Below are 26,572 nucleotides of genomic sequence, written 5' to 3'. Positions count from 1 at the left end.
AAATTGTCAAACTCAGAAAAGTTAAAGATGAATGAAAGTCTCAAAATAATCTTTCAATCTGTTGAAGAGAAGAAAACCTTTATGAAGATATCATCCATTGAAGGACTGACAAATTTGTGTGTGTGTGCGTGTATGTGTGTTACATGGAGACAGGCAGAACACAAATTATATAAGACCAATTAAATTAACAGCTACAGAGTACCATTGGATATTTACTCGCTTATCCATTCATTCAGCACACGTTTACTGCAATGGCTACAAAAGTATGGCATAGTGATTACGAATCGGGCTGCCAGTGTTTGACTACATGGATTGGAATCTCAGCCCCACCATTTACTGTCTGTGTGATCTTACTTCCTCTCTACGTGACCACTTGTAAAATAGGGATAACAGTACCTATGTCATAGGGTTGTTGTGAAGATTAAAACACGTAAGGCACTTAGAATAATGCTTAGCACACAGCCCTTTGTCATGCTAGCCATTATCCTTATTATTACTACTAGGAAGTACTATTAATGCTAGCATGACTAATATCACTGGGAGATAGATGCCAAAGACATGGAGATGAATAAAACAAAATACCTCTATTTAAGGAGCAGTGCATCAAAGAGGTCAGTACAGCTAATCTGGGCTCAGGTGGCCTAGAGCTGTCACTGTGGCCATGTCAGGCATCATGACCCTGTCCAAGTGGCATTTTAGACAGCAGTTTCAAGTTCCTTTCCCATTGAACCTCTTTAACTCTATATGACAAATAATTAACTAACTCGGGTGTTTTTCCTTTTAATTGTTCTTAATCATCTCCCGATACAGATGTCAATAAACACTTAATACCTGAGAGGCAACCAAAGAAAGAAAACCCTCACTAATCCAAAGCTGGGTAAGCAGTTCCTGAAAATCTCGAGTTTCCTGTGTTACCATTTGACCAGTGTTAGTGTTTGACTCCAATGCCATCTTTGTTTTCAAAGGATCCAATTTTCTATTTTACATGGCACTTTTAAAACACACTAAAATAGTCATGGTAAAAATCAAAATTAAAAAATTATTAAAAATACAATGGGTAAGATTTTCAGCAAAGGAAATAAAAGAATATTAGAACTGCAAAGAACATTAATAGACACTAATGCACCACCATTTTTAACAAATGAAGAAACCTGAGTTCAAAGTGGTTAAGAGACTTGCCCCAAATCTCATAGCTACATGGGGACAGAGAACAGAACCTAGGTTTTCAGTGGACCTACAGGGAATTGGTAAGTCTTGAAAAAAAGCAGTATTTCCAGAAATAAACAAGGGTGTCTCTGGCATCGAAAGAAACGATTGCACTTTTGGATATCCATCCATCCATCCATCCATCCATCCATCCATCCATCCATCCATCCATCCCCTCAACAAATATTTCATGAGCACCATCCACACACCCAGTATATGGTGGGGACAGAGGAGTGAACAAGACAGACACAATTCTGCCATCGCAATTCAGTGGGATTCTGACAGGAAGAAGAAATTGCAATGTACTCTGACAGTGCCATGGGAGGAGAAGCACGAGGTACTTGGGAGGCAACCAGAAGTGACACCCAGACTTGAGGTTAGACAGATTCTCTACACCTGTCATGAGCCAACTACCCAAGAACGCTGGTTAGCATTAACTCCAGCAGCTGTGTAACATAAAGATGTGCTTGAAAAAAACCTGTGGCTACTTGAGATCTTAAAAACATCATTATAACTAAACTGTGGGAGAGTTAAAAAGTGTTTTTCCTGAATGTCCTCACATTCTAACTTTCTAAAGTCAAATACAACAGTTAACAACAGATTTCAAGTGCAATTACTGTTTTACCTGATTTAATTTTATTTTTTTCCCCACTTTCTTGCTGCTCTAAAATAGGCAAAGAGATTACCTTTTTCATCTAAAACTTCTCTTACTTTGGGGTTTATAAGCTGGGTTTCCACTAGAAATGCAATTTTCAAGTCCAAAGAAGTAATGGGATTTAAAAGACCATGTGTGTCAAGAGCAAGTAATCACACCCGGTACCCTTGGTAACACCCAAAGGCAGTCTAGAGACTCTGGCTCTGTGAAAAATGTCTCCAATATCTGTCTTCCTTTTGCTTTCACTTGACTGTAAACTTCAAGTAATGATTAACTCCACTTATTAAAAAACGAAAGGGAACCACCACTGCAGGAGAAAAATACCTTCTAGGTGTTTATTTAAAATAAATTCTACCTTCTCTGGAAGGGCAATGCATTTATCTTAAAAAGGAGTATTACTGAATCACTGAAGCACAGTTTTAAGCACTTACTTTCATTCTCCCCACCTGGCTAGATGTCCTGACCTAGGCCTGATCATTCCTAGTCTCCACTGACTTGTGAAGTCCAGAGGAAATGAATATAAGCTATTTATAGGACAATTTTAATTAAAAAAGCTTGTGACCCAGAGAATGGTTCTGACAAGTAATACTGTCTGCTGTACACCAGAGTCTCCAACCAACTGCTGCCTCAGCATGAAATCAGCCTTGGAGGGCGGTGGTTAAAGCAGGTAGCACACAGCCATGGGCTCCTCTGCAAGGCTCAAAAGCATTTTCAGGGGGGCGGAAAGAAAATGGGCCTTGGGGGAGAGAGAAAACATAGCCAACAGCTCCACTTTTTACATGCTGTAATTACCCAACATGTTTTTACCTCAAGGAAGGAAGAGTGAAAAGTAGATCTTCTGTAAAAGGACCCCTGACTGTAATGTACTCTCTCGGGCCAACTCATATGCTTGGAAAACATTTCTTCCAGTTCAAGTTGCTATAACCGGGAGGACATATGGATGTGGGCTAAATGCAGCAATCCTCAAACTTCTTGGTTTCAGGAACTTTTTGCACTCTAAAACTTACTGAGGACCCAAAGGGCTTTGCTGATGTGGGCTACGTCTATCAATGTTTACTGCAATAGAAATGAAGCTGAGAAATTTAAAAGATATTTATCAGTTTATTTAAAATAATAATGAACTCAAACACAACCTATTTATATGAAAAATATCTATATTTCCCAAAGCAAAAAAAAAATTAGTGAGAATAGTGGGCATTATTTCATATTTTTGCAAATCTCTTTAATGTCTGACAATAGAAGACGGCTGGATTCTCATATCTACTTTTGTGCTAATCTGTTTTTATATGTTTTTCAGTTTTTTTTAAGCTATTTTTTATTTGTTTTTTGTGAGGAAGATCAGCCCTGAGCTAACATTCATGCCAATCCTCCTCTTTTTGCTGAGGAAGACCGGCTCTGAGCTAACATCTATTGCCAGACCTCCTCCTTTTCTTCCCCAAAGCCCCAGTAGATAGTTGTATGTCACAGTTGCACATCCTTCTAGTTGCTGTATGTGGGACGCGGCCTCAGCATGGCCGGACAAGCAGTGCGTCGGTGCGCACCCAGGATCCGAACCTGGGCCACCAGTAGCGGAGCACACGCACTTAACCGCTAAGCCACGGGGCCGGCCCCTATGTTTTTCAGTTTAAGTATGTGAAGAAAACCTGGTCTCACACAGACATTTAGTTGGAAAAGGGGAGAATATTTTAACAATCTTTTCATAATTGTGGATACATCATGTAGCGTCTAAAAAACTACTGAACACTCACGAGAGAAGGAGAGTAAAAAAGGCAAATTACTTGTTAGTAGTATTGTGAAAATTGAATAGTCCTTCTTGGACCTCAGGGGTCCCCAGTCAACACTTTGTGAACAGCTGGCTTAATGAATGGCCTGTAACAATGTGTACTTACTGTATGGAAGGTGTAGGGTGTGGTATTCCCAAGTGGTGAAGGACCTATAGAGATGGGGATGGAAAGTTGGGCTTGTGCCCTGACCTCATGGTCATGCATCCGAACTGCTTTCTAGAAGGACTTTGACTCTGGTCAATGAAATGAGCATACAGAGTCATAAGGTATCTCCCCATTAGCTAAATGACTTTATTTACTATTACAAACCTGGGAAGTTTAGGACCAATGGATGTTTAAACTTATATCAATGACTTCTCTAAGAAACTCTTCAAGACACAGCAGCTCAAATCAAAACATAAAGCAGAGATGCCTCCTTTCTCACTCTCTCCTTTTCTTTTCTTTCTTTCTTCTTCTTTTTTTTTTTTTTGGTGAGGAAGACTGGTCCTGAGCTAACATCTGTTGCCAATCTGCCTCTTTTTGCTTGAGGAAGATTGTCACTGAGCTAACATCTGTGCCAATCTTCCTCTATTTTGTATGTGGGACACCTGCCACAGCATGGCTTGATGAACGGTGCATAGGTCCATGCCTGGAATCTGAACCCGCGAACCCTGGGCTGCTGAAGCAGAGTGCGTGAACTTAACCACTACGCCACCGGGCCGGGCCCATTGCTTTTATTTCCTTTACAAAATAGTTCTTCTACCCATCAGTCATCAACATGGACATTTATGAGAAACGTGATGTCAATATGTGATGTCTAATTCTCTTTCTCATTCAACCAAAATGAATCAATTAACTTGGTATTCCTCCTCACCAAGGAAGTGTTAGGTATTTCTAATTCTGCATTTTCTCATCGCCCAGCAGACTGTGATCAACACTACCCTGTGACAATTTAAATGAGAGAAATAATCACTTTAAGGAGGAAATGCCAAGAATCATAAAATAAAAGTTAAAGAGGAAGTAGGACAAGAGTAAGCAATTGCAGGTGTACAATGATGTCAGGAGACCAGGAAAAGAGGAGAGAAAACCCACATTTGCACAGAATTGCAGCTTCCTCCATTTCCAAACTCTTCTCATGCCATTCCACCCTCATTCTCTGCACTTTCAGGCACAGAGCTTTCTTTCTATTAGAGGAAACGATCACATTCTTCCCTACCCCAGAGTCTATTTAGTCTATTTCTGCTAGCCAGAAAGGTTTTCCTATTCATTTTTACCTCGTTGATATCTGTAAGTTCCTCAGGTATCGGATTAAATATCACTCTTTGGTTACCCCTCACTCTCTATATGTCCCTTCCCACATTAGGTTAGGTCTCTATAACATTCTCACTGGTACTTTCTCTTTGCACCTTTGTCACAATTGTGTTAGACACTAGGGAGTAGGCTGTCATTCTTTGCTTAGGGGCAGCATTTCCTTCTAGATTCTAAGCTCCTGAGAATAAGACCCATACTTGCTACTTCAACAATTTCTGATGCTTGGTGACACTTACGGATTTATTTACTTGAAGTCCTAAATCTATCTTTCCAGCCCTGATCTCTTGCACTGCCATCTGTCCACATGCTATTTCCATTTAAATGTTCCACTAACATTCAAGACTTAAAGGTTCTGTGCTGCTGGTGGCAGAGCATGTTGGTACTACCCTTTTCGAAAGCAATTTAGCAATGTATCTCAAGAGTCAGGAAACATGCTGACACTCTTTGATACGGGAATTCTCTTTGTAGGAATCTATCATTAGGAAATCATTCAAAATATCGTTTTTAAAAAGCTATAAGAACAGCAACTAGAATGATATGCAACTATGACATACAACTATCTACTGGGGCTTTAGGGTGAAAAAAAAAAGGAGAAGGATTGGCAATAGATGTTAGCTCAGAGCCAGTTTTCCTCAGCAAAAAGAGGAGGATTAGCATGATGTTAGCTCAGGGCTGATCTTCCCTACAAAATAAATAAATAAATAAATAAAACTGTTTTTATTTTCTCTGATTTTCCACACTTTCCATTATATATATATTTTTAAAGATTTTATTTATTTTCCCCCCAAAGCCCCAGTAGATAGTTGTACGTCATAGCTGCACATCCTTCTAGTTGCTGTATGTGGGACGCGGCCTCAGCATGGCTGGAGAAGCAGCGCGTCGGTGCGTGCCCGGGATCTGAACCCGGGCCGCCAGCAGCGGAGCACGCGCACTCAACTGCTAAGCCATGGGGCCGGCCCTCCATTATATTTTTGTATTACTTGTGTAATTGAAAAAATACTGGTGCAGCTGATTTCATTTCCTCCCTCCTAAAATCTTGCTTCTCCCTGGCTTCCCCTTGGCTGTCAGTGGCCATGCGTCGTCTTAGTCCTTTAGGCGCTCTGCTCTGGAGTTCGTAATTTTCTGTTTTTCTTTTCCTCTCAGCCTTCACATGCAGATAGTCTTAAGCACAAGGGGATTCTTTTTCCACAATAGAGTCTATCCATTCCCCCACTTTCTTCCTGAAACAAGGCTCTCCACTACTCACACCAGAACGCATTTAAAAGTCTCCTCCAAAATACCCCACATATTTCCACGAGATTTTCTTCCTTACATGTTTTAAAACCCTTTCCTTATACATTTACCTTGGCTTCCCATTATCTATCAGTTTCAAACCTGGGCTCCACTGTGGGCCTTAATACAATCCACCATATGAGGTCTTTTTGGCCTGTTAACCTATTTTTTAAATTTCCCCTTCTCAAATTCTCTACTGTACCCAACAGATTTACTTGCTACCTTCAGGTTCCAACAGAGGAAGGAACACTTATTAATCCCAGACAAATCCTAGAAGGGATCATTACACTCCTGGCTTTACTAGCAGTGAGGATGGGAAATGGTGTCAAGAGACAGCAGCATGCTTACAGTGAGAGCAGGGCACGCCAAACGAACCTTGTTTTCGTTCTTTTGGTGGACTCACAACCTTTGATCAGCAGAAGAATTTCAGCAGGTGTCTGACAAAATGTCTCACATTCTTGTAGACAAGACTGAGAGAGGTGAGCTAGATGATCTGTAATTTGATAAACTAAATAAAAATTGAATAACTGTACCTAAAGAGTCTTGGGTAAAATAGAGGTCAACCTGGAGAGAAGATTCTACAGGCACAACGCAGGACTTTCTACTTGCTGCTGATCTTTGGAACATGTTTTACCAAAAGTGTAAATAAGTAACTAAAAGCTATTCTTATTCATTTGCCCATTGAAATATCTGGAAAGAGTAGTTGATACAACGAGTAACCCGGGCCGCCAGTAGCAGAGCGCACACACTTAACTGCTAAGCCATGGGGCCGGCCCCTAAACATTCACATTTTTTAGGGATTTCAGTTGACTGTATCTCCAATCTGAGCCAGAGAATCACGTGGATGAAAAATAATTAACATTATTCATTTTAGGGTGTCATGTAATAGATATACAGGGCCTCAAGCCAGGGAAGTGAGTATTTCTATTCCACTCTGAAATTATTGAACTACAGTTCGAGAAGCCAGTTCAGTTTGGGAGCCCATACTGTCATAGAGAAAACTGACAATCCAGAGGCTATGCAAAGCAACATGACCAGAAGGAAAGTATTTGGAAACCAGGGCAAACTAGAAAAAAGTTCAAAGAAAAGAATTTAGCTTAGAAAAGAGTTGTTTAGGGAAGTGACAAGAGAGCTGTGCTCATAAGCTGTGCTCAATAACCTCTCTGTTGGGGCAGGCCCAACAGGAGCAAATTACAGGACTGTGGATTTCAGCTCAGTATAGGAAAGAGTTTTCTAACATTAGATTGGCCCACAACCACAGTAAGCACGGGCCGAGCACATGCACACATGATGGTACTGGAAGATGGGCTGTTAAGTGAGGGGAGGGTTTCACAAGTGTGCACAGATTGACCAAGGTTTGTAAATACTGCTTTCATATATTCAGAGTATTTGAAATTCTGGAATGCTGTTAAATAAGGTTGTGCCATCAAGAAATGAATTCATTTGTATCAAAGAATGTGAAGCCAGGTGGATTTTTCTCTAACAGTTTCTCTGCACCTCACTTGTGCATCTGAAGCATTCTTGTATTAAAGAATTCAAAACATGAAGATGTTGAAAGTCAGAGAGGGAAGGCAATCCTCAGTGACGCCCGACAGCTGCTGTCTCTCTCTGATGTTAAAATCAATTGCCCAAAGGAGCAGAAGAAAAGAATCTTTCAATCTTTCAATTACATTCTTAGATCTCATGGCATTTTACATTCAAATCTAGAGCAGGAAAGATTGGCAAAAGATGTGACCTTTGTATGTAAGAAAAGATCACGGTTGTAGTTATAATTTGTTTTTCTTAAAAACTGTTTGTAACTTCAACTATGCGACATGCAATAACTTTACATCAACTTGCCATTGTGGTTTACGAAAATTAAATTTATCACGTAATTGATTACAAATATGGCATTGGACACTTCTTAAACATAACTGAAGAAAAAGTATATACGTTGACCTTTTAAATCTTCTACCTTCTATAAAATTTGTTAACAGTAAGATGCTGCAGAATGGACTAAAATAAATTTCAAGGTCACTAAACATCTCAATCATTTTTTTTTTTTTGCCGCGAAGATTTGCCCTGAGCTAACATCTGTGCCAATCTTCCTCTATTTTGTATGTGGGTTGCTGCCACAGCGTGGCCGCCAACAAGTGGTATAAAAGTCTACCCCTGGGAACTGAACCTGGGCCGCCGAAGCCGAACATGCTGAACTTAACCACTAGGCCACGGGGCAGGCTCCTCAATCATTTTTAAAATAGTAACTTTTCATGAACTTGGAGTTCATCAATTTAGAAAAGGAATAAAACTGAAACTTTCGGAGATTTATTAAGGCAAATCACCAACTAACATATTAATCCTTTATTTGTATAAAAACAATAGCAATAATTACAGTGGAGCCTTAAGTTATTCATTAAAATATTCATTAGCACTTAGTTGATGTTAAAGGAGATAGTTTTAGACACTCTTAAAATGTTATAGCTATAAGGTACAATAAAGATAAGTAAAGATAATTTAGAATATTTATCTATTTTCAGATTTGGAAACTGAGGCCAAGAGAGGTAAAGCACTCCTCACTCAAGTCTGTGCATTAGGTTACTATAAAGTGAGGTCTAGAAATGGGTCTCCTAGTTCACCGTCAATGCTCTTACTAGCACAGCATAGGGTAACTGAATCCCAAAGTAACTTACATCAAGACACGCTGTATGAATGCCTGCATTATACAGTGAACTGTTCTAAGCCTTAGAGGAGGAATGGGTATAAAAAGAAGACACTGCTTTTCTTTCTTTCTTTTTTTTTTTTTTTGTGAGGAAGATCAGCCCTGAGCTAACACCCATGCTAATCCTCCTCTTTTTGCTGAGGAAGACCAGCTCTGCGCTAACATCTATTGCCAATCCTCCTCCTTTTTTCCCCCCAAAGCCCCAGTAGATAGTTGCATGTCATAGTTGCACATCCTTCTAGCTGCTGTAAGTGGGACGCGGCCTCAGCATGGCCGGAGAAGCGGTGCGTCGGTGCGTGCCTGGGATCCGAACCTGGGCCGCCAGTAGCGGAGCGCGCGCACTTAACCACTAAGCCATGGGGCCGGCCCGACACTGCTTTTCTTAAAGAAACTTGCAGCCTTGCAAGAAAAATAAACCTCAAAACTGTTTAAATTATAGTTCGAGATATCAACTCAAGAAATAAAAAAATATATGACTAGTTTGTAACCTGATGTGTGTTCCCAAAAATGTTCTAGGAGCTCCAAGGAAATATAACTCACCACGAGCTGGGGAGGTGGAATAATGTTGAGGGAGGAAGTGGAAGTTGAATTGGATTTTGAAAAATGTGGAGGATATAGAAAGGGAGAAAGAAAAGATGGCATTTCAGGAAGATGGAACTGTGTGAATACCTGTAGAGAACTCCCAAAAAACAACATACTGCATTATCACTGGTATTAGGTGAATGATACTGTCATTTACCTTCAGGGTAATTTTCATCAAGAAGAGCAATTTAATGTTTATTATCTGTCCTGGTGAGTTGTGGAAAAAAAGCATGAATGGGAACTATTAACACAATGCTTTATTTCTTTATTCACCTATTTATACCTAATTATTCCACAAAGAAATTGAGGCAGCTTTCAAAAACAGAGAATATAAATTGAATAAAATAAATTATTAAGGAAAATGATAAACAGGAGTAAAAACAGCATATGCAGAAAAACAGACTATACAGTCCAGATGGTTGTTAGTTGGAGGCGGGGGTGGAGGTGGGGTGGAAATAGAGTTGATCTTTCTAGCATTTGCAAGATTTTTCATGCATTAGATTAAAAATAAAACAAAAATCTTATAATTCAAGAGAAGTCTAGCCTTTCCTAACACTGAGACATGAGAGAAATTTCTCCCTTGAGTCCTCATAAAGAAACCACTGAATGATGTAGTAGGCGCTGGCCTCAACCCCATCCCTGACCCTATGGTCATAATGAGTAATTTCACATGGCTGTTCCTCATAGTGTTCCTCAGTGGAGGATTAGAGCACCACACTGAGGCACAATTCAGTTACAAGACAGTGTGGCCCACCTACCCAGCCCTACTTGTAATGTAAGAGTCAAATTTAGAATAGGTACTGGATTTGGAGGGACTACATGTTCTTCAGTTCATATTAATTCATTTATTCATTCAAAATTTATTGGTTGCATACAATGTGACAGACATGGGGATATAGCCATGAATAAAAGAGATAGCCATTCTCACGGAGGTAAATATTCCACTGGTGGGAGAAACACCATAGACAAATAAATGTATGTCAGATGGTGGTAAACGCTATGGGGAAAAACAAGGCAAGGCAAGGTGACAGAAAATGTGGTGGGCAGTGAGAGGTAGCTATTTGAAAGGGTAATCACAGACAACCCATTTGATATGGTAATATTTGGGCAAGAAACCAGCATGAGATAAGGAATGAAAAACTCTAAGATACATGGGAGCAAAGTGTTGCGGGCAGAAGGAACAGTTGTTGCAAAGGCCCTGACCGAGAAGCATGCTTGGCAAGTAGGAGTGGCTGCAAGACAAGCCACCAAGCAGAGGGAGGGTGAGAGGGTCTTAGGAAAATGAAGGAGCCAGGAGGAGGTGAGAAAGGGAACAATGATGGAGTCAATCTGTTCTCCAGAAAACCCTACTGTGTCAGCTTCAACACAAGCCAAGGGCAGCTGGGGACTGCCAGTGTACACCATAGAACATGACCATCATCATTTTAGCTTCAACATCATGCTAAAACATGCATCAAAATCACCCACTATAGACACAGGCTTTTGTCTAAAGCCCACCTACGCTCTACGGAAAATATTAGAGCGAGACAACTAGGCATGTCATTTCTGACACTTCAATATCCATAAAATGTCCTAATTTTGTTTCCTGGTGAGACCTCCAAAGTTTTTCAAATGCAAATTGCACCCCAAAGTACCTGACATGCGGTATCAAATCATTCATTACATTTAAGCCAACTGATGCTGCAGGGTATCTTTCAAAGGTGTTGAGTTTGATTTTAAAGACAACCTGGCAGTTGTATGACAGCGGAATCTACTGTCTATCAAGAGCACTTATGCGTGTCCACAAAACCATATCATCAGTTTAGAGAAGACAATTTATATATGTTTCCCCACAGTAGGGCACATGTGTCCAGGACACTGAAAAGTGGTATCAAATCATTTAGACACAAGTGAAAAGAAGGAGGGGAATCAAAATACTCCTGTTTCATGCCATGAGAAATATCATCTCGGAGGAGCTGGCTCGATAAGCCTCTGTGATCTTCTGACACGTATTAAGATACAGGATCTATAAGATTATTGGTAACTGATTCCATATTGAGTTCAGAGATCCTAGTTCATTAGCAGAAAAATATGATAACTAAATAGTAATAAAACCAGCAACTATCATGTACTGTTCTTGACAGATTTTGTCCCAAAGTGATAGAGAATATACCAATGCCCTATAATGGACCACCTTTGTGTCAAGACCACTTACACTCTACAGAGACTACTGATATGAGAAAACTAGGCTTGTAATTTCTGTCAAGAAGAAAATTGACATAGAGATTAGTGATCCAATATGAACTCACAATTAAACCATCGGTATAAAAATCTGTGTAATATTAATTTACGTATTCAACAGTAAGATTTTTAACAAATATTATATGAAATTAAATAGAAACAATTACCTGTTCAGCTAATAATGAAGCTAAGCTTGAATACGCATCTGCAAACTCTGGACCATATTTAATGGAATCCTTCAGTAAAGTGATAGCCTCTTCTTTTTTCTCTTGGGACCTATAGGGGATAAGAGGGAGAAAAAAAAATCTTTTAATAACGCCTTGTTTAAATCCCCTGGTTATACTTTAACATCTCATTTCTTTTAGCAAAGATTAACTGATTCACTCTGGATTTTATCACAAATGAATTAAACTAGACTGTCTCAAGTTGCTAACGGTTTCTCTGTCTCTGAATTCTCAACAGAAAGAGATGTTAAGATGTAAATGATGCTGCAAGTTATTCACTGATTTTTCTACCTTCTATTTCCTGCTATGCCCTTTTTGTGAGTTTACGTAATATTTTACGAGTTTGCTAACCAGGAAGTTTGACTCTTAGAGGAGCAATGGGCATTAGCTGGATGGCGTAGGAGCCGGTTTTCAAGGATGTGGAAGGTGATTTGAGCCCCTGTGTATTAGTTGTGCCACCGCAGGCTGGGCTCCTAACAGAGGCTGAGCCACCTGTTGGGGACAAGCCAGCCCAACTGCCCATGTTCATCTTTGCTCTTACATCTAAAAGAGATACATTTTATACATAATTTCTTAAATTAGAAAATACTGTGACTACTGGCTGGCAAAAAATGATCAGCTATTTTATCATATTTTTATGAAAAATTGGGGCTGGTTCTGTCCTCTTCATTTTAGTCTTCTCCCAATGATTACACTTCTGGTTCAAACAATGCTCAAAAGTTGTTGCCATTATTTTGAGTGACAGTTCTCTCCCGTTAGTGCCATGGAGTGTCATCAACCTGATATCAATATCTTTCAAGCCAAAAATGTACACCGGCAGTGATCAACTTTGCTACTAACACAATCCCACAAACACTGATCAAGTGCTAATTATAATGCTAACCCATTGTAATTGGCAAAAAAGTGGAATGACAAATAGAACCCCTAGAACTATAGAGAGCACACGACCTAAGGGTCCCCCCATCTTTACCAGTTACCAGTACTGAATTATGTGCTTACATTTTTACTATTTAGGGGCATCAATCACTTATTCAGCAGTGAATACGTACCATATGCTCTGGTAAATTTCCCCATAACATTATTAATTTAATAATTAACAACAATCCCAGGCAGCAGGTATTATTGTCCAATTATACTCATTTTCCTAATTAGAAAATTTGGATTCAGAAAAGTCAAGTGACTCATCATGTTCACATAACCCGTCTTCTGAGTCAAGACCCAGGGCTCTTCCATCACACCACATCTGCTTATTCTAACTACTAAGAAATCCACCTCTTACGATCGTGCTGCTCAAAATGTGATTCACGGACCAGTATCATCAACATCACCACGGGGCTTGTTAGAAATGCCCCATCCGGATGCAATGCATCAGACCCTGCATTTTAAGAAGATCCTCAGGTAATCTGTGCACGTACTAAGATTTCAGCAGACTTGCTCCATGAATTATTGAAGGCAGCTGAGGGTAGCTCCTGCTATAAACCCCCTATGGCTTCAGACTCTGTAGGAGGAAGATCTATAGAGGGAAAACTAATACTGACTCCACAAGTTTGAGTTCCAAGTGCTAGAAGCAGCATGTTACAAGGTGATTTTACCTAGAAGATAAGTCTCCATCACAGACCTTGAAAAACAAAGTCATGTTTCCAGCATAGACCTTGCATTTAGCTACTCAATTTAGCAAACATTTATCATTTTCTGTTATGGGTTTGCTATTTCCCAAGAGAGGTGGCTGGCTGTCCATGCTATCCTCTCCTTACTGGGGTCTAGCTAACTCCTACTTGGCCCCTTCTTGAGGCACAGTCTTGCCCTTGATATCAAGGTGTAACACCTGTGTCCTTAAGTGGATCGTCCTTGGGATGTGGCTTTAAAATTGGATGGCTGTAAGAAATTTGCATTACAGCTCTCTTAGTGCTGCTTTCTTGTTGATTCATTCATTTAGTCAACAATGTTTAAAGCATGTCTGTAGGACTCTGTGGAAGTCCACTATGATTACATACTCTTGGGTTTTTATTCTAAAATATACCTTGAAGTAATTCTTCCATGGACACATGTTTTAAATGAAAACTGATTTTTAATCCTGGTAATTTGACTATTGATTTCATGGTTAGCAGAACTCTTCCTCCAAGGATTTTGTAAATCTTTATTAACGTTAATTTAGAAATCCTTCCAAAATCCAAAGGAAGGTACGGATTTAGGAAATTAAGGCTGAAAATTAAGTCCCTCAGGACATGATTTAGCTTGGACAGTCTTCAAAATCAGCAGAAAAAAACACACAACAATTTGATGTGGGTAAAGATGTCGTGATTTTCATTTGGCATGGCTCACAACAGTTAGAATGGCAACTTAAACCTTTTATATATGAACTCAGCGAGATTAATTACCACTTAACACAGCCTATGAATCTAAATACTTGAGGTCGTCCATTAACATTCATGAGACACAATGGAAAAGTCAGCATCAGAGTTATTCACGGGGAACTCGGATTCTTTATGAAAAACTGTATCTCTATTAATCTCTTGAGGGACTGAATGACACATTTTCAGAAAAACATCTCATCACGCAATTTTGTTTAGTATATGAGTATTGCAAGATGCAAAGACTCGGGCAGACAGGACTTTTCCTCTTGGCTCTGCACTCCTGGATGACTGCTTTTCCCTGGGAGCCTTTGAGAGTCATTAGACACCAATAGGGGTCAGGCACTTGCCACCTTAATGGATATTTTTTAATGTTTTTTATGAAAGCCCAAAAAATTGATAAGTGGTAATTTTGTTGTTGTTGTTGTTGTTTCTGAAAGGGAGATGAATAGTAGGGAAGCTGTATTTCCTCTGTAGCCTCTCTTTTGCTCACTCTTTGGTTCGAGTTTTTGAAATAGGTGTGGTTTTGACACAATAACTTATAGTGGATAATTCATCTAAATGGAACCTTCCTTGGTCATACAGTAACGTGATTTTAACCTGTTTCTGAATTCAGTAGCATTCCGTCTCATATCTACATTACGACCCATGTTCCTCTGCTAATTATCCCATATTAAAAAACAATTCTATTGGATTATTGCAGTCTAGAGTGCACCTTACTCAGTTTTGCTTGCTAACACTTTAGCTCACACCCTTAGTTCACACCCTTTTTCTAGTTCCCTCTGTCTTTTCTTCCTACTACATACAGACAACTGAAAGGTACATTTTTTTCCTAGAGCAATGCTTTCAACACACTCCCTTATATAAAAATCTTCATTATTAATAATATTAATCTTCATAATAATCTTCTCCCTATTGCCTACAAATAGACTCTCAGTTTAAAACCCTCTATAATATGGTTCTGACCAACCTTCCAAACATACCTAGGTACCCACTAATCCAGCCAGACTGGGTGGCCTTTGGCATCTATTCTACAGAACCTAAGAGATCACCAATTCCACTGCTTCTCTACCCTCGCTGTACCCTAAAATCATATGGGGTGCTTTTAAAACGTGGTGCTCTGAGGTTAGGCTTCTTAATAGGAAGCTCTCTATAGGAATATGACAGCCATCCAGATTTGAGAATTATGGATATGATCCAACCTCCTTGGTTTAGAGTTGTGGAAACTGAGACTCAGGGAACCCCAGTGATTTGCCCTGGCCCCAAGCGAAAAAGGAAGGCCTCGCACCAGGTCTTGTGCCTCTCAGGCTGGCATTCTTGCCATGCCACTTCACAGATGGCTTTCCTCTCCTCTTCATTCAACTTCTGCCTCCCTGTGAAGCCTTCCCTGACTTGCCCAGCTCACAGCATGATCCTTTCATCAGAGCTCCTAAACATATAGCAAAATCGGAAACGATATATATGCTACCTTTCCGATATTTTGGTTTTCTTTACCTTTCTGATATTTTGGTTTTCTTTTTGTATCTCTATAAGAGAAAAGATGGTAGGGGAATCACCATTAGAAGCCCTGTTCTGGCCTCCAAAGGGGCAGCTGCCCTTGGTTCTTCGGCTCAACATTCTGAGGAGTAACTAGGCTTGAGCTCACTTTTCTTCTCCAAGGCCTTGGCACATGAAGGGCCCCCACTACTGCCTCCTGCGGGAGGGTGCCAGTCTGTCTATCAGTGAACACTCCATGCAGGCAAGTTTTTAAAGCTTCAGGTTTTGCAATAGGTGCTGGCTGAACATTTACTCTCCGCTAAGGACAGAGTAAGTATTCCTTTGCATGATTTATTTTAATTCTCATTAAGCATTATGAAGTAGGCATAATCCTTTCCATTTTAAAGATTTAGAAAACAATACTAGCCACCACCACTCCAACAAAAATCAAAAAGTGAGATTTGGAGAGCTCAAGTGATTTGTCCCCAGCATAGAGCTGCTGTAACACCAAGATTCTAATTTAGAACTTCAAGTCTAGCCCGTTCCAGTGACAGGCCATGCTTGGCATTTCTGCATGCATTCTGTTAAATGTTATGCACCCTGTCTGTGATCCTTACTAGGTTTTAAGCTCCTTCATAGGCAGGACTCACGTCTTAGTAGTCTTATTTCTTTTATCCCAGAGACTATTACTAGCACATCATAGAAATTCAATAATTGTTGAATTAATTTTTTTAAAACAAACATGGTTTTACTATTTTCTTTATTCCTAGATCTTTCTAAATCTCCTTAAATAAACTTTCCAATATTCTAATAAAATTTGACAGAGGAGGACAATATAATTATCCATTTTATGTCTATTTCGACAGCTCTTTCAATATTATACAAGTGATCCTAAGGAAGACAGAAGCATCCTAAGCCTTAGAGAGATAAGAAAATTCAAGTATAGTTTCTATTTATTGAGCACTTCCTTTTTTAGCAGGCACTGCTAAACAGCTTCTCTCTACCTTAACTCCGCATAGCAGTTAAAAGCACAGACGCAAAAACCAGAAGGACTGGGCCCTGCCTCTACCTCTACCATTTACAAGCTGTGTTTCTTTAGACAAATTGTCTGACCTCCCTGTGTCTTTGGCACACAGTAGGTACTATGTATGTTTTGGCTTTTATTAGATTGTTTAATGTTTCTAAAATCGCCCATTAAAACCTATATTCCCCCTTCTTTTAAAATTAAATTCTAAAATCAAGGAGTATGTGGTGTTTTTGAAATTCCCTCCAAAGTGATAAACTTCCACATTTCAAACTAGTCACCAAAAATCTGTTAGATATTAGAGTGATTTTTCCTGTCTGATACCATAATAGATTTTTAATGTAATAATCATCATTAAATACACAAATGAATAGTGTTGTACTAAATGTAAAAGAACACCAGTAACAGATGATAGTCGTAATCTCTGGAAACCTCATTCTAAGGTAACATCAGGCTGAGGAGACCTAAATGGCAGACTGATTAATCCAGAATGCACTCAGCTGACATTGGAGCCACATAAGGGAGTGAGTCTCCACATTCTAGGGGCGATTGCTACAGGTGAATATGTAGGCTAGAAAGAATCAGGAGCCATTTTGAGCCTCTTCTTCAGCCAAGCCAGGGAAGCTTCTTAGAAAAGAAAGGTTTAAGCAGTTATTTCCACGTAAAAAGGTATAACAAGAGAGGCAGAAAATTTCAAATAGATATTCTCAAACTTCTTAATAATGGGAATTACCCATGTACTCTCATAGTACAGATCACCCCTGGGCCAGCATTAGACAGTATTAAAACTTCCTAATGCATTCATTTTGGCTCTATAAAAAGCAACTTAGGGAAATCAGAAGCCCATTATCAATATAAGCCCCATCTACCTAGGACTACTCTGTTAGCCATTTAGACTGAATTGACAGGTCAATTCAAAAGGGGAAAAGTAAGAAATAATATTTTCCTCTGAATTCACCACGCATGTAATACAGGTAACCAAGTCCACAAGTTGTTTCTCTGAATTGCACAGAAAAGGCTTGAATTAAGTAGCTTGTAACTGGTGAAAAAATTGATAAAATCTAAGCTTAGTACAGACCCCGTCCAATTAGCCCCAGGCACACCCTGAGTTTGGAGTCACAGAAAGGAGCACTCTGAATCCCTTTGGAAACCGATGTCACACTAAGGACACTGGGGACTGTCAGAGCCTCTGTAGGGGGTTCAAGTGGCACTGATGGAACTATTAGGGATCCCTGGATAAGTGAGAGAAGCAGCTAAGAATAAAACCACTCCGGGGTTAGGTAATATTTGTTGCTTCTCAGCATCCTGAATGTCCTTATCTGTCACCAGCTGATGACTGATAATCCTCCATGACCTAAAATACTTTGTCTTCACTTTTCTCTTAGACCAACAGTTCTCAAATTTTACTGCTTTAAGAATCATTAAGTGTTTGGTAAAATGCAGGATCCCAGGTGTCTTAAGATTCAGTAGGTCTGGGGTACGGCCCGGGAATCAACATTCTTAATAAGCCCCTCAGGTGATTCTGTTGAGAGTGGTCTTCAGCCCATGCTTTAAGAAACTCTGCCCTGGTTACAACGTGTGATTTGCCTGGTCAATTGATCCTTGATATAAGACTAAACATAACAGAGTGCGGAAAGCTAAAAAAAAAAAGGAGAAAGAAGACTTGCTGGAGTAATTCGAGCCAAAGAGGAAGGTCACAGTGGCCGGGTGATTTCCCTGGATGATCGACACCTCTGGATGCTGCGTGATGTGGGGAGGCTGGAAGGGGGGGCGTGTGGAGGGTGACACTGGGGAACTGCGATTGGAAGAGGCAGTTTTCTCTCTCATAGAAGCTCTGTTGCGAATGTCCTCTATTGTGCATCCAAGTCTTAGCTCCCGGGATGCCATACAGGCATCATAACACGAATAAAAATCTCCTAATATTCTGCAAGCACAACTCCACTCTCTTAAGTTTCCCCCAGGAACTTCCAAAAGGCTAAAATTCCGGCGATGGGGTTCCTGGGACCAATAACATCTTCATCATTGATTTCACAAGAGGAACATTAAGTAGAAATTAGATCTTGTTCACAACGTGCAAATTTTGCCATTAAATATTTGTAGTTTCACTTCTCTTCGGTTATACAGCAGTGGGACTGTTTTTCTTGTGTGTTAAGTAACAACATTTGCATCATCTCACTTTCCTGGCTCTCTCTCAGTGACAGATATTTAGCAAAAGCAAATAAGGCTTCATCGCATTTTCTTTTAGGAATTAAAGACCTGTGAAGTTTGTCAATTTAGAAAATTTTTTGGATTCCTGTCTAAAATCTCATGACACATTCATTTAAACTGAAAGCAGATGCTTGCTTTGAAAAAGTATTGACATTTTGGGAGAATTTAGGAAATGCCAGTAACAGAAATACATGAATTTGGCAATCCACTTGGCAGCAGTAAAATTTCCTATTAAACACAGTGTGAACCTAGAGTGCTGGGCAGCTCTATTCTTATTCCTTTATTGGGGTGTTTTGCTGTTGTTGGATCCAAAAACGATGTCTCTCTCAGAGGAAAAAGATTATGTTTAATTTTTTTTTGAGGGGGTGCTGATATACTTTACCAGCTCTTCTGAAAAACTGAATTGTGAAAGTCAAATTGTAAATGTCTGACTGAGATGATCTTTTCAGAGCACACATTTTTCTGTGGCTCTACTATCTTTCCTAGTAGAAGAAAAATAAGAAAATTGGATCATACTCTGCATAGCTTCTTTTATGTTCAAGTTTACCGGATACATTTCTGGGCGATGTGATGGAAATATAGCATCTAGTTTATTGGCATTCACCCTAGTTTTTCTGCTTGACTTTTTACAAAGCGACACAGGAGAACTGTCTGGAGAACAAATTCATTAATTATGTGGTGGTGAAGATGGAACTTTTTTTTTCAACTCCAAAATCACACTCACTGTAGTTAGCATTAAGAGAATGGATCACCTGCACACCCCATAGTGGGTTTGCAGTGTCAGATTCAAGTCACTGTGGCAACGATGGAAGTCAGGCGGGGTACCCACCTTATGTGGTGTGAGGGTCAAGCTTTGGTTGACTTTAACACCTCTCTCCCCAGCTGAAAACTGAGGAATGGAATGATGGAAAGTTCTGGTGCTGTCTAGTCACAGAGATGGAGACAGCTCACACAAAGACCTCACACAGGGGCTGGCACAGAGCAGGTCCTGAGGAAATGTTCATCCCGAGTCCCCTCTCCTTCACTCTTTTGGAACAGCTCTTGATGTCTTTATCATCAGCTCGGTGAGGTCACTGCCCTGAACCCCTGCAGCAGAGCATTTGCCCCACGATGGCCTTGACCCTGCGTGTATGGAGCCAGTTCTGTGCCACTGCGTGGAGGGAGCCTGGGAGGGGGGAAATAGTTCCAAGCCAGCATCACTCCAAAGTGCAGGCAAATATTTATGCTGAGCCCTTCCCTGATTTGAAGCAAAGCATGGAAACAATGCTTCCGGGTTGGGACGTGGAGGAGAAGGCAGCTGAGAAGATCCTGATTTAGCCAGGATTCATTTATCCCATAGAGAAAGGGCCACTTTGACGATGCAGTTGAATGCATGTCCCTGGTTTTAGGCTCAGGCTGATTGCTGTCTAAATCTTGGCTCTGCCCTCACCTGATGACTTGGATTAGATGTTCCACCTCCATGAGCCTCAGTGGCCAAAATCTGTGAAATGTGCACATTAATCTCTACCTCTCCAGGTTCCTGTAAGTGTGGAACAGACGCACGCCAGCAGTGTGCTGAGCCAAGTGTCTGGTACATGGGACGATGCAATAAATGTTAGTTCCGCTTGCTCTTTCCCCACTCTCCAACTGGATTCTTATCTGGAATTTCTACCAGAAGCTTCACTAGCTGATTTCCCAGCAAAGGCAGGATCTGTTCCAACGCAAGTATTGCCTTCGAAGAGAAAGGGGACTTTCAAGTTCCTTTCTGGTCTTCTACTTACATTTCAGTTAAGAGGCTAGAAACCTGGAGTCATATTAAAACCACAGATTCTTGCAGCCAGAGAGCTTTATGGGGTCACCTGGTCCCACCCCTTATTCTGAACAGGAGGAAACTGAGTCTCGAGGAGGTTGACTATTGCCTGAAGCCGTTCAACTGCAGGAGTAGAAAATACGTTACCTACTTCTGATTCATTATTAACTTTATACCAAGAAGTTGAGCTTCAACTTGGAAGTGGGAGGTTATGTCCCTGGGCTAGTAATAATTAATAATAGCTAAAACCTATTTCATCCTCATTTTGGGCTAGGTCCTATGCTAAGTACTCACATGCATTCTCGTCTTTAGTACTCATAAAGGACATAGTTACTAGTATTATTTCCACTTTATAAGTGAGTAATTGGAGGCATTGCAAGATAAAATCGTTTCCCAAGGTCACACACTACTAGCTGGTAGAGCCGAGATCCCAAATCACTAAGCTCTCCAGCTCCCAGTCTTGAGGAGAGCACAGGAGAGACGGTTAGCGCGGCAGCATGAGGTCACTGAACGCGCTGGCTCTGGAGGTGCCCCTTCACAACTTCCTGCCTGTGACCCTCCCTCTCCCATTTCCCTGTCTGTAACAGGGAGGGACTGTGCCTGCCCTCCACAAACCCAGAGTGGGCAGGTTCACGAGACAGGAGGAAGCGCTTTACAATTTGTCATTCAAGTGTCAGTTACTATTGTTCTTTTCACTTGGAGGAGCAGTGGTGGCAGAAAGGTTGGGGGCAGAGAGCCCTGCCATGCTGCCCAGCAGAGAGGTGGCACAGCGTGAAAGCAGGTGGGCCTGCTTGCGGGAGGGAGCGTGGGAGGGAGGGTGCAGAATTGGTAAGGAGTCATCAAGAAGAGATGGAAGTAAGCGTCACCTCCCCTAAGCGCTTCTGGGGACAGACTCTGCAGGTCATAGGCAAGTGTGGGCCAGAGGCGACCCAGAGAACGTGCATATTCCTCCTTCTGTCCTTCATTGTTCCCGGCCTACACAGAGCATTTTAAACCTGAAAGCCTTTTAATGATTTCTAACCACTTATATTCTAAATTTAGCCTTTGTGTCAGGGCAAAGTTGATCTCCTACTGGGTTTAAGATAAAAAATGAAGGGCCTGGTCCCCTAAAGTAAGACAATATGTGCAAGAAGCAATGTCCAATGACTACCTTTATTTCTCTTATTCTTTTAATTGACTTGTACCTTCTTTAAGCTACATCTTTAGCCAAGAGTTGTTCCAAGTCATTCCTCAGCACAAGAGCTTAAGGGGACAAGACCACAAATGAAGCCAGTAAATATTATGAGGGTTAAGGGGGTGGGAAAATGATTTTCAGGACAGAGGAGACAGCTGAAAACTCTTGGACTTGACAAAGCAGTCTGGCCTGTTTAATTATCCTCTGTCAGAAATATTTATGCCAGGAAAGAAAACGATGACATTCCAATTCCTTCAAGAAAATGTAAACCAAAGGAGGAGTTCCTTAAAGCTTGCTCTCTCCCACAGGGCTTCCTGTGCAGAAATGTCTTCTGGCCGCAGGAGTGTTTATTGCAGCCATCACAGCAAAACAAAGGATTGAGACAAGGGACCTTTCCTTGCAAACCAAACTATGGATTTAAAACAACTCACTCATGCTCAATTCATTAGTAATCACAGCATGAACGAGGAGAGTTTTGGTGGAAGAGAGATATTTACAAAAATATTTTAACAATGAGCAATCTGTTTATATACAAACAACTCCCAAATCTGGGGAAATAGGTAAACATTCTCATCTTTTCCCAGATAATTCAGTTTTGTACAGACATTGAATATAAGATGAAAAAATGCAAATGAAACCATATTTTAGATGAACTAGAAGAGTTCTCATTTTAAAACCTTTGTAGTATTCTCTCAAATGTAGTTTGCAGGTTTGTATTTCTCACATACTGACAAGTGGCCAGTTTGGCTGGATGTCTGGGTGCACACAGAATGGGAGAACAGCAGAAAATAGAGGAAAGTGGCAGGATTATGGAAAGTGCTGAATGCTAAGACTTTTTGTACTACATGTATGTATGTAATGGATACTCAATGAATTTCTTAAGTACTCTTACATTTCTGCGGGAGGGAGGGGTGGAAAAAGAGTAGATGTTAGAAATAGAAGAGAAAAAGAATGTGTTACAATATAAGCGATAAAATAAACAACTTCAAAAGCAGTGCGAGGTCAACAGTGTCATATTCTTCACTTCAGAGAAATTAAGGAGAATGAGAGCTGAGAGAACCTTCGGAATTCACAGCTGATGTTCGAGAGAGAGCAGCTCCACTCGAGAGCCGAATGAACAGGAGGCGAGGAGGGAGAAGCACTAGGTGCTAACCATTCTTCTTGCTAATTTGATCAGAGACAGGAAGGAGTTAGGAGAACAACTGGAGGGAATACCTGAACTGAGAAAGATTCCCTAGGGGAATCCAGGGTATACAGAAGCTTGTGGGATGGGAAGAATCTGAGGACCTAAGAGAGAGCCCATGAGAATGGAAGGGGGAAAGGGAAAAAAATAGAATCAAGAACGCATGTGGATTTTACACTGATGCCCACTAATGGCTAAAATAAAAAGACTGACAACACCAAATGTCAGTGAGGGTGTGAAGCAAAAGGATCTCTCACTATTGCTGATGCAGTGAAAAGTAGTAGAATTACTTTGGAGAACTGTTTGGCAGTTTCCTAATACATTAAAAACACATGTACCTACAATTCTACTCCTAGATATTTACCCAAGAAAAATGAACATACAAAGACTTAGACATGAATATTCACAATATGAATATTCACAATAACTCAAATCTGTAAACAAACCAAATATCCACCCACAGGAAAACGGATAAACAAATTACAGCATGTTTAGACAATGGAATACTACTCAGCAATAAAAAAAAATGTAGCATGTAACAACACGGAGAAGACTCAAAAAATTATAATAAGTAAAAATATCCAGATGCCAAAAATGTACATATTAAATGATCGCCTTTATATGAAGTTCTCAAACAGGCGAAAACTAGCTTATGATGAAAAAAATCAGAACAATGATTGCCTCAGGGGAGCAAGAAATTTACTGGAAAGAGGTATGAGGTTATCTTTCTGGGGTGATGGAAATGTTCTATATGTTATTTTGGGGGTAATTACAGGAGTATATAAAATTGTCAAAACTCATTGCACAGAACATTTAAGATTTGTGCAATTTTTTGCATGTTAATTATGCCTCAATTTAAAAAAACACATAAACACAGGTGTGAGCACTTAGCCTTATTAAGGAGGCAAGACAATTCTTCCTTCCATGGAAGAACAAAAGAAGAGGGAGTCTGTGAATATGCAGGAAATTTTTAGGTAGGAAGAAGGAAAGCTGCAAAAATTCACCTTGAATGACTTGAATATTCTTAGCAAAAGTAAGGGATGATGTCATCTTCTAGCTGTGTGTATGGGCACCCAGGAGGGGAACAAAGGATACATGTATTAGGAAAACAGAAAATATTTGGGAGATATTATAAGACAGTAAGGGATGAGTTTAACAGCTCTGACCCTCAATCCTGTTTTGTTTCACAATGCTCTCTTCAGAGTTGTTAGGATCCCATTCAGCTCAGATTTGTGTCTTTCACCTCCAACACTTGATAGATTAGATGAGGGTCTAGGGCATACATTCTTGACAGAGGTGAAAACTGCTCCTTGGAGTGGGGATGGTGCAGTGAAAAATATTATTAGATTACATATAAAAGTAAAATTAGATGTTATAGTGGTTTGTGGTCTCTCAACGCTCAACCCTACATAATAAATCTTATTCCTGAGTATTTAATTGGGGGAGGAGGTGATCAGGAAACAATGCTTAAAAAGGCTCCTGGGGTGGAGGTGGGGGTTGATAATGAAAAAGAGTTGAGAAATACTGGTCTAGGAAAGTAAAATGCAGGCAATGGGGTACCTTGGCTTAAGGGCCTAAAATGATGGTCAGGGTGTAAAAAAGTCCCAGTTGAAATAGATCAGATATATCAGAGATGGAACTATAAATTATGAACATAAAAATCAGAGAGAACAGAGATTCTAACAATGGTAAAGAGCAGGGCCAGCAGGAATGAGCAAGTAGAGGGGAATAACACTTGTCCCGGAGGGCATGTCAACATTAAGGTCTTCAAATAAGACAAGTGAGTACAGAGAAGAGTTAGGAGGTGGCAGGTCATAATCAAAACCCTGTCAAAGGGTCAGTGGGAATGACAGAGAGAGGGAAGGGAAGGGTGGGCAGAGGTAAGAGGTTAAGGTCAAAGGGTAACATTTCAGAATTCGAGTACTAGAGAACGAAAAGGTCTGCATAATTAAAAAGCCCACAGCATGGCCATGTTGGTGAATGCCCAAGGTAGAGCAGAAATGGCGGGCCCTGGAGCCAAGGCGGCAGAGGAACCAGGTGATTGACGTAACTGTCAAATTCGCTAAAGATGGCAGCACTGGTTGGAGAGCAAGGGAAAGTCACCGCCTTGGTGCTCAAGTCTCTGAGGACAATGGGGTGCGTCAGACTGCGCCCAGGATCCGAACCTGCAAACGTCGGGGCGCTGAAGCGGACTGCTCGAACTTAACTGCTACGCCACCGGGCCAGTCCCTCTCCATGTCCTTCTATTCTTTATAAATTCAATTTTCTAAAGGATCGGACTAAAGAAAATCAAATGTATGCTGTTATCAAATTCATCTTGTATACAGTTCAATTATTGGACATTCTATTTCATTTTCTTCTGAGTTTTGATTATAAGATTTATTCTAACATCCATATAATGTGCATATCATATCATGTGAATGGAAGGTAGTTTTGGCAATGAAGGAGGTATGATACGATTCTTTTTTATTTATTTATTTATTTATTTATTTATTTTTTCCCCCGAAGCCCCAGTAGATAGTTGTATGTCATAGCTGCACATCCTTCTAGTTACTGTATGTGGGACACGGCCTCAGCATGGCCAGAGAAGTGGTGCGTCGGTGCGCGCCCGGGATCCGAGCCCTGGATCCGAACCCCGGGCCGCCAGCAGTGGAGCGTGTGCACTTAACCGCTAAGCCACGGGGTTGGCCCCTGATATGATTCTTTAAGAGGTTTTTTTTCATATTCTGTTTCAGTAGCAAAACCAGTAACTATTTTACCTAAGGAGTCACAGAAATATTTTCCCATGCCCTGAATTTAAATACTCTATTATATTCTCTTGAGCCTTCAGCGACTTCTGCTTTTTTCATCCATAAAAAGTTTATGCTAATCTTGCCTATTTTCTTTTACATTTTAGGTTCCAAGCAAAGCCAACAATAATTAATATAAATTAAGAAGGCAGGAATGGAAAGCTGTTCTTTATCAATCTGTCACACTGTCAATGTGCTGCACAGAATCATGACAGATTAGCTTCAAAGTCCAGTGAAATGGTCATGGAAGAGGCCAGATATACTTGGGTAATACTCAGTGAAGTCTACTGCTGTGAACAGGTCTAAAGCTGTCATATAATTCCAAAAATTCAAATGAAATCTGTCCTCTCTGCTATAAGATTTCTAAGATGCTCTGACAGAATCACATCTTATTCAGAGCTTCTGGCCTGGACAAAGACTCACATTTCTCTCAAAGTCAAGGTCATTAATAGGTCTGTGCTGTCCAGTACAGCAGCCACTAACCACACGTGGCTATTGAACTCTTGAAATATGACAAGTCTGAGATGTGCTATAAGTATAAAACATACACTGGATTACAAAGATGACTTATAAAAAAAGAATGTATACTATCTCATTAATATTATTACATGTTCAATTTTGAAATTAATTTTTAATATTACTTATAT

At 40.3% G+C, this 26,572-nt stretch overlaps 1 protein-coding gene across 1 annotated transcript in view; it reads right to left on the bottom strand.

Annotated features, from left to right (window-relative positions):
* Positions 1-26,572, bottom strand: part of TMTC1 (transmembrane O-mannosyltransferase targeting cadherins 1) — a 245,692-nt gene that overhangs the window by 18,213 nt on the left and 200,907 nt on the right. The window contains exon 13 of the mRNA XM_058558571.1: positions 11,875-11,983. Coding sequence (XP_058414554.1) covers positions 11,875-11,983 — 109 coding nt within the window. The remainder of the gene's footprint in view (positions 1-11,874; positions 11,984-26,572) is intronic.

This window comes from Diceros bicornis, chromosome 17 (assembly GCF_020826845.1).
Source record: "Diceros bicornis minor isolate mBicDic1 chromosome 17, mDicBic1.mat.cur, whole genome shotgun sequence".
Classification (NCBI taxonomy): Eukaryota; Metazoa; Chordata; class Mammalia; order Perissodactyla; family Rhinocerotidae; genus Diceros; species Diceros bicornis.
This window is presented reverse-complemented; position numbering and strand designations above follow the sequence as displayed.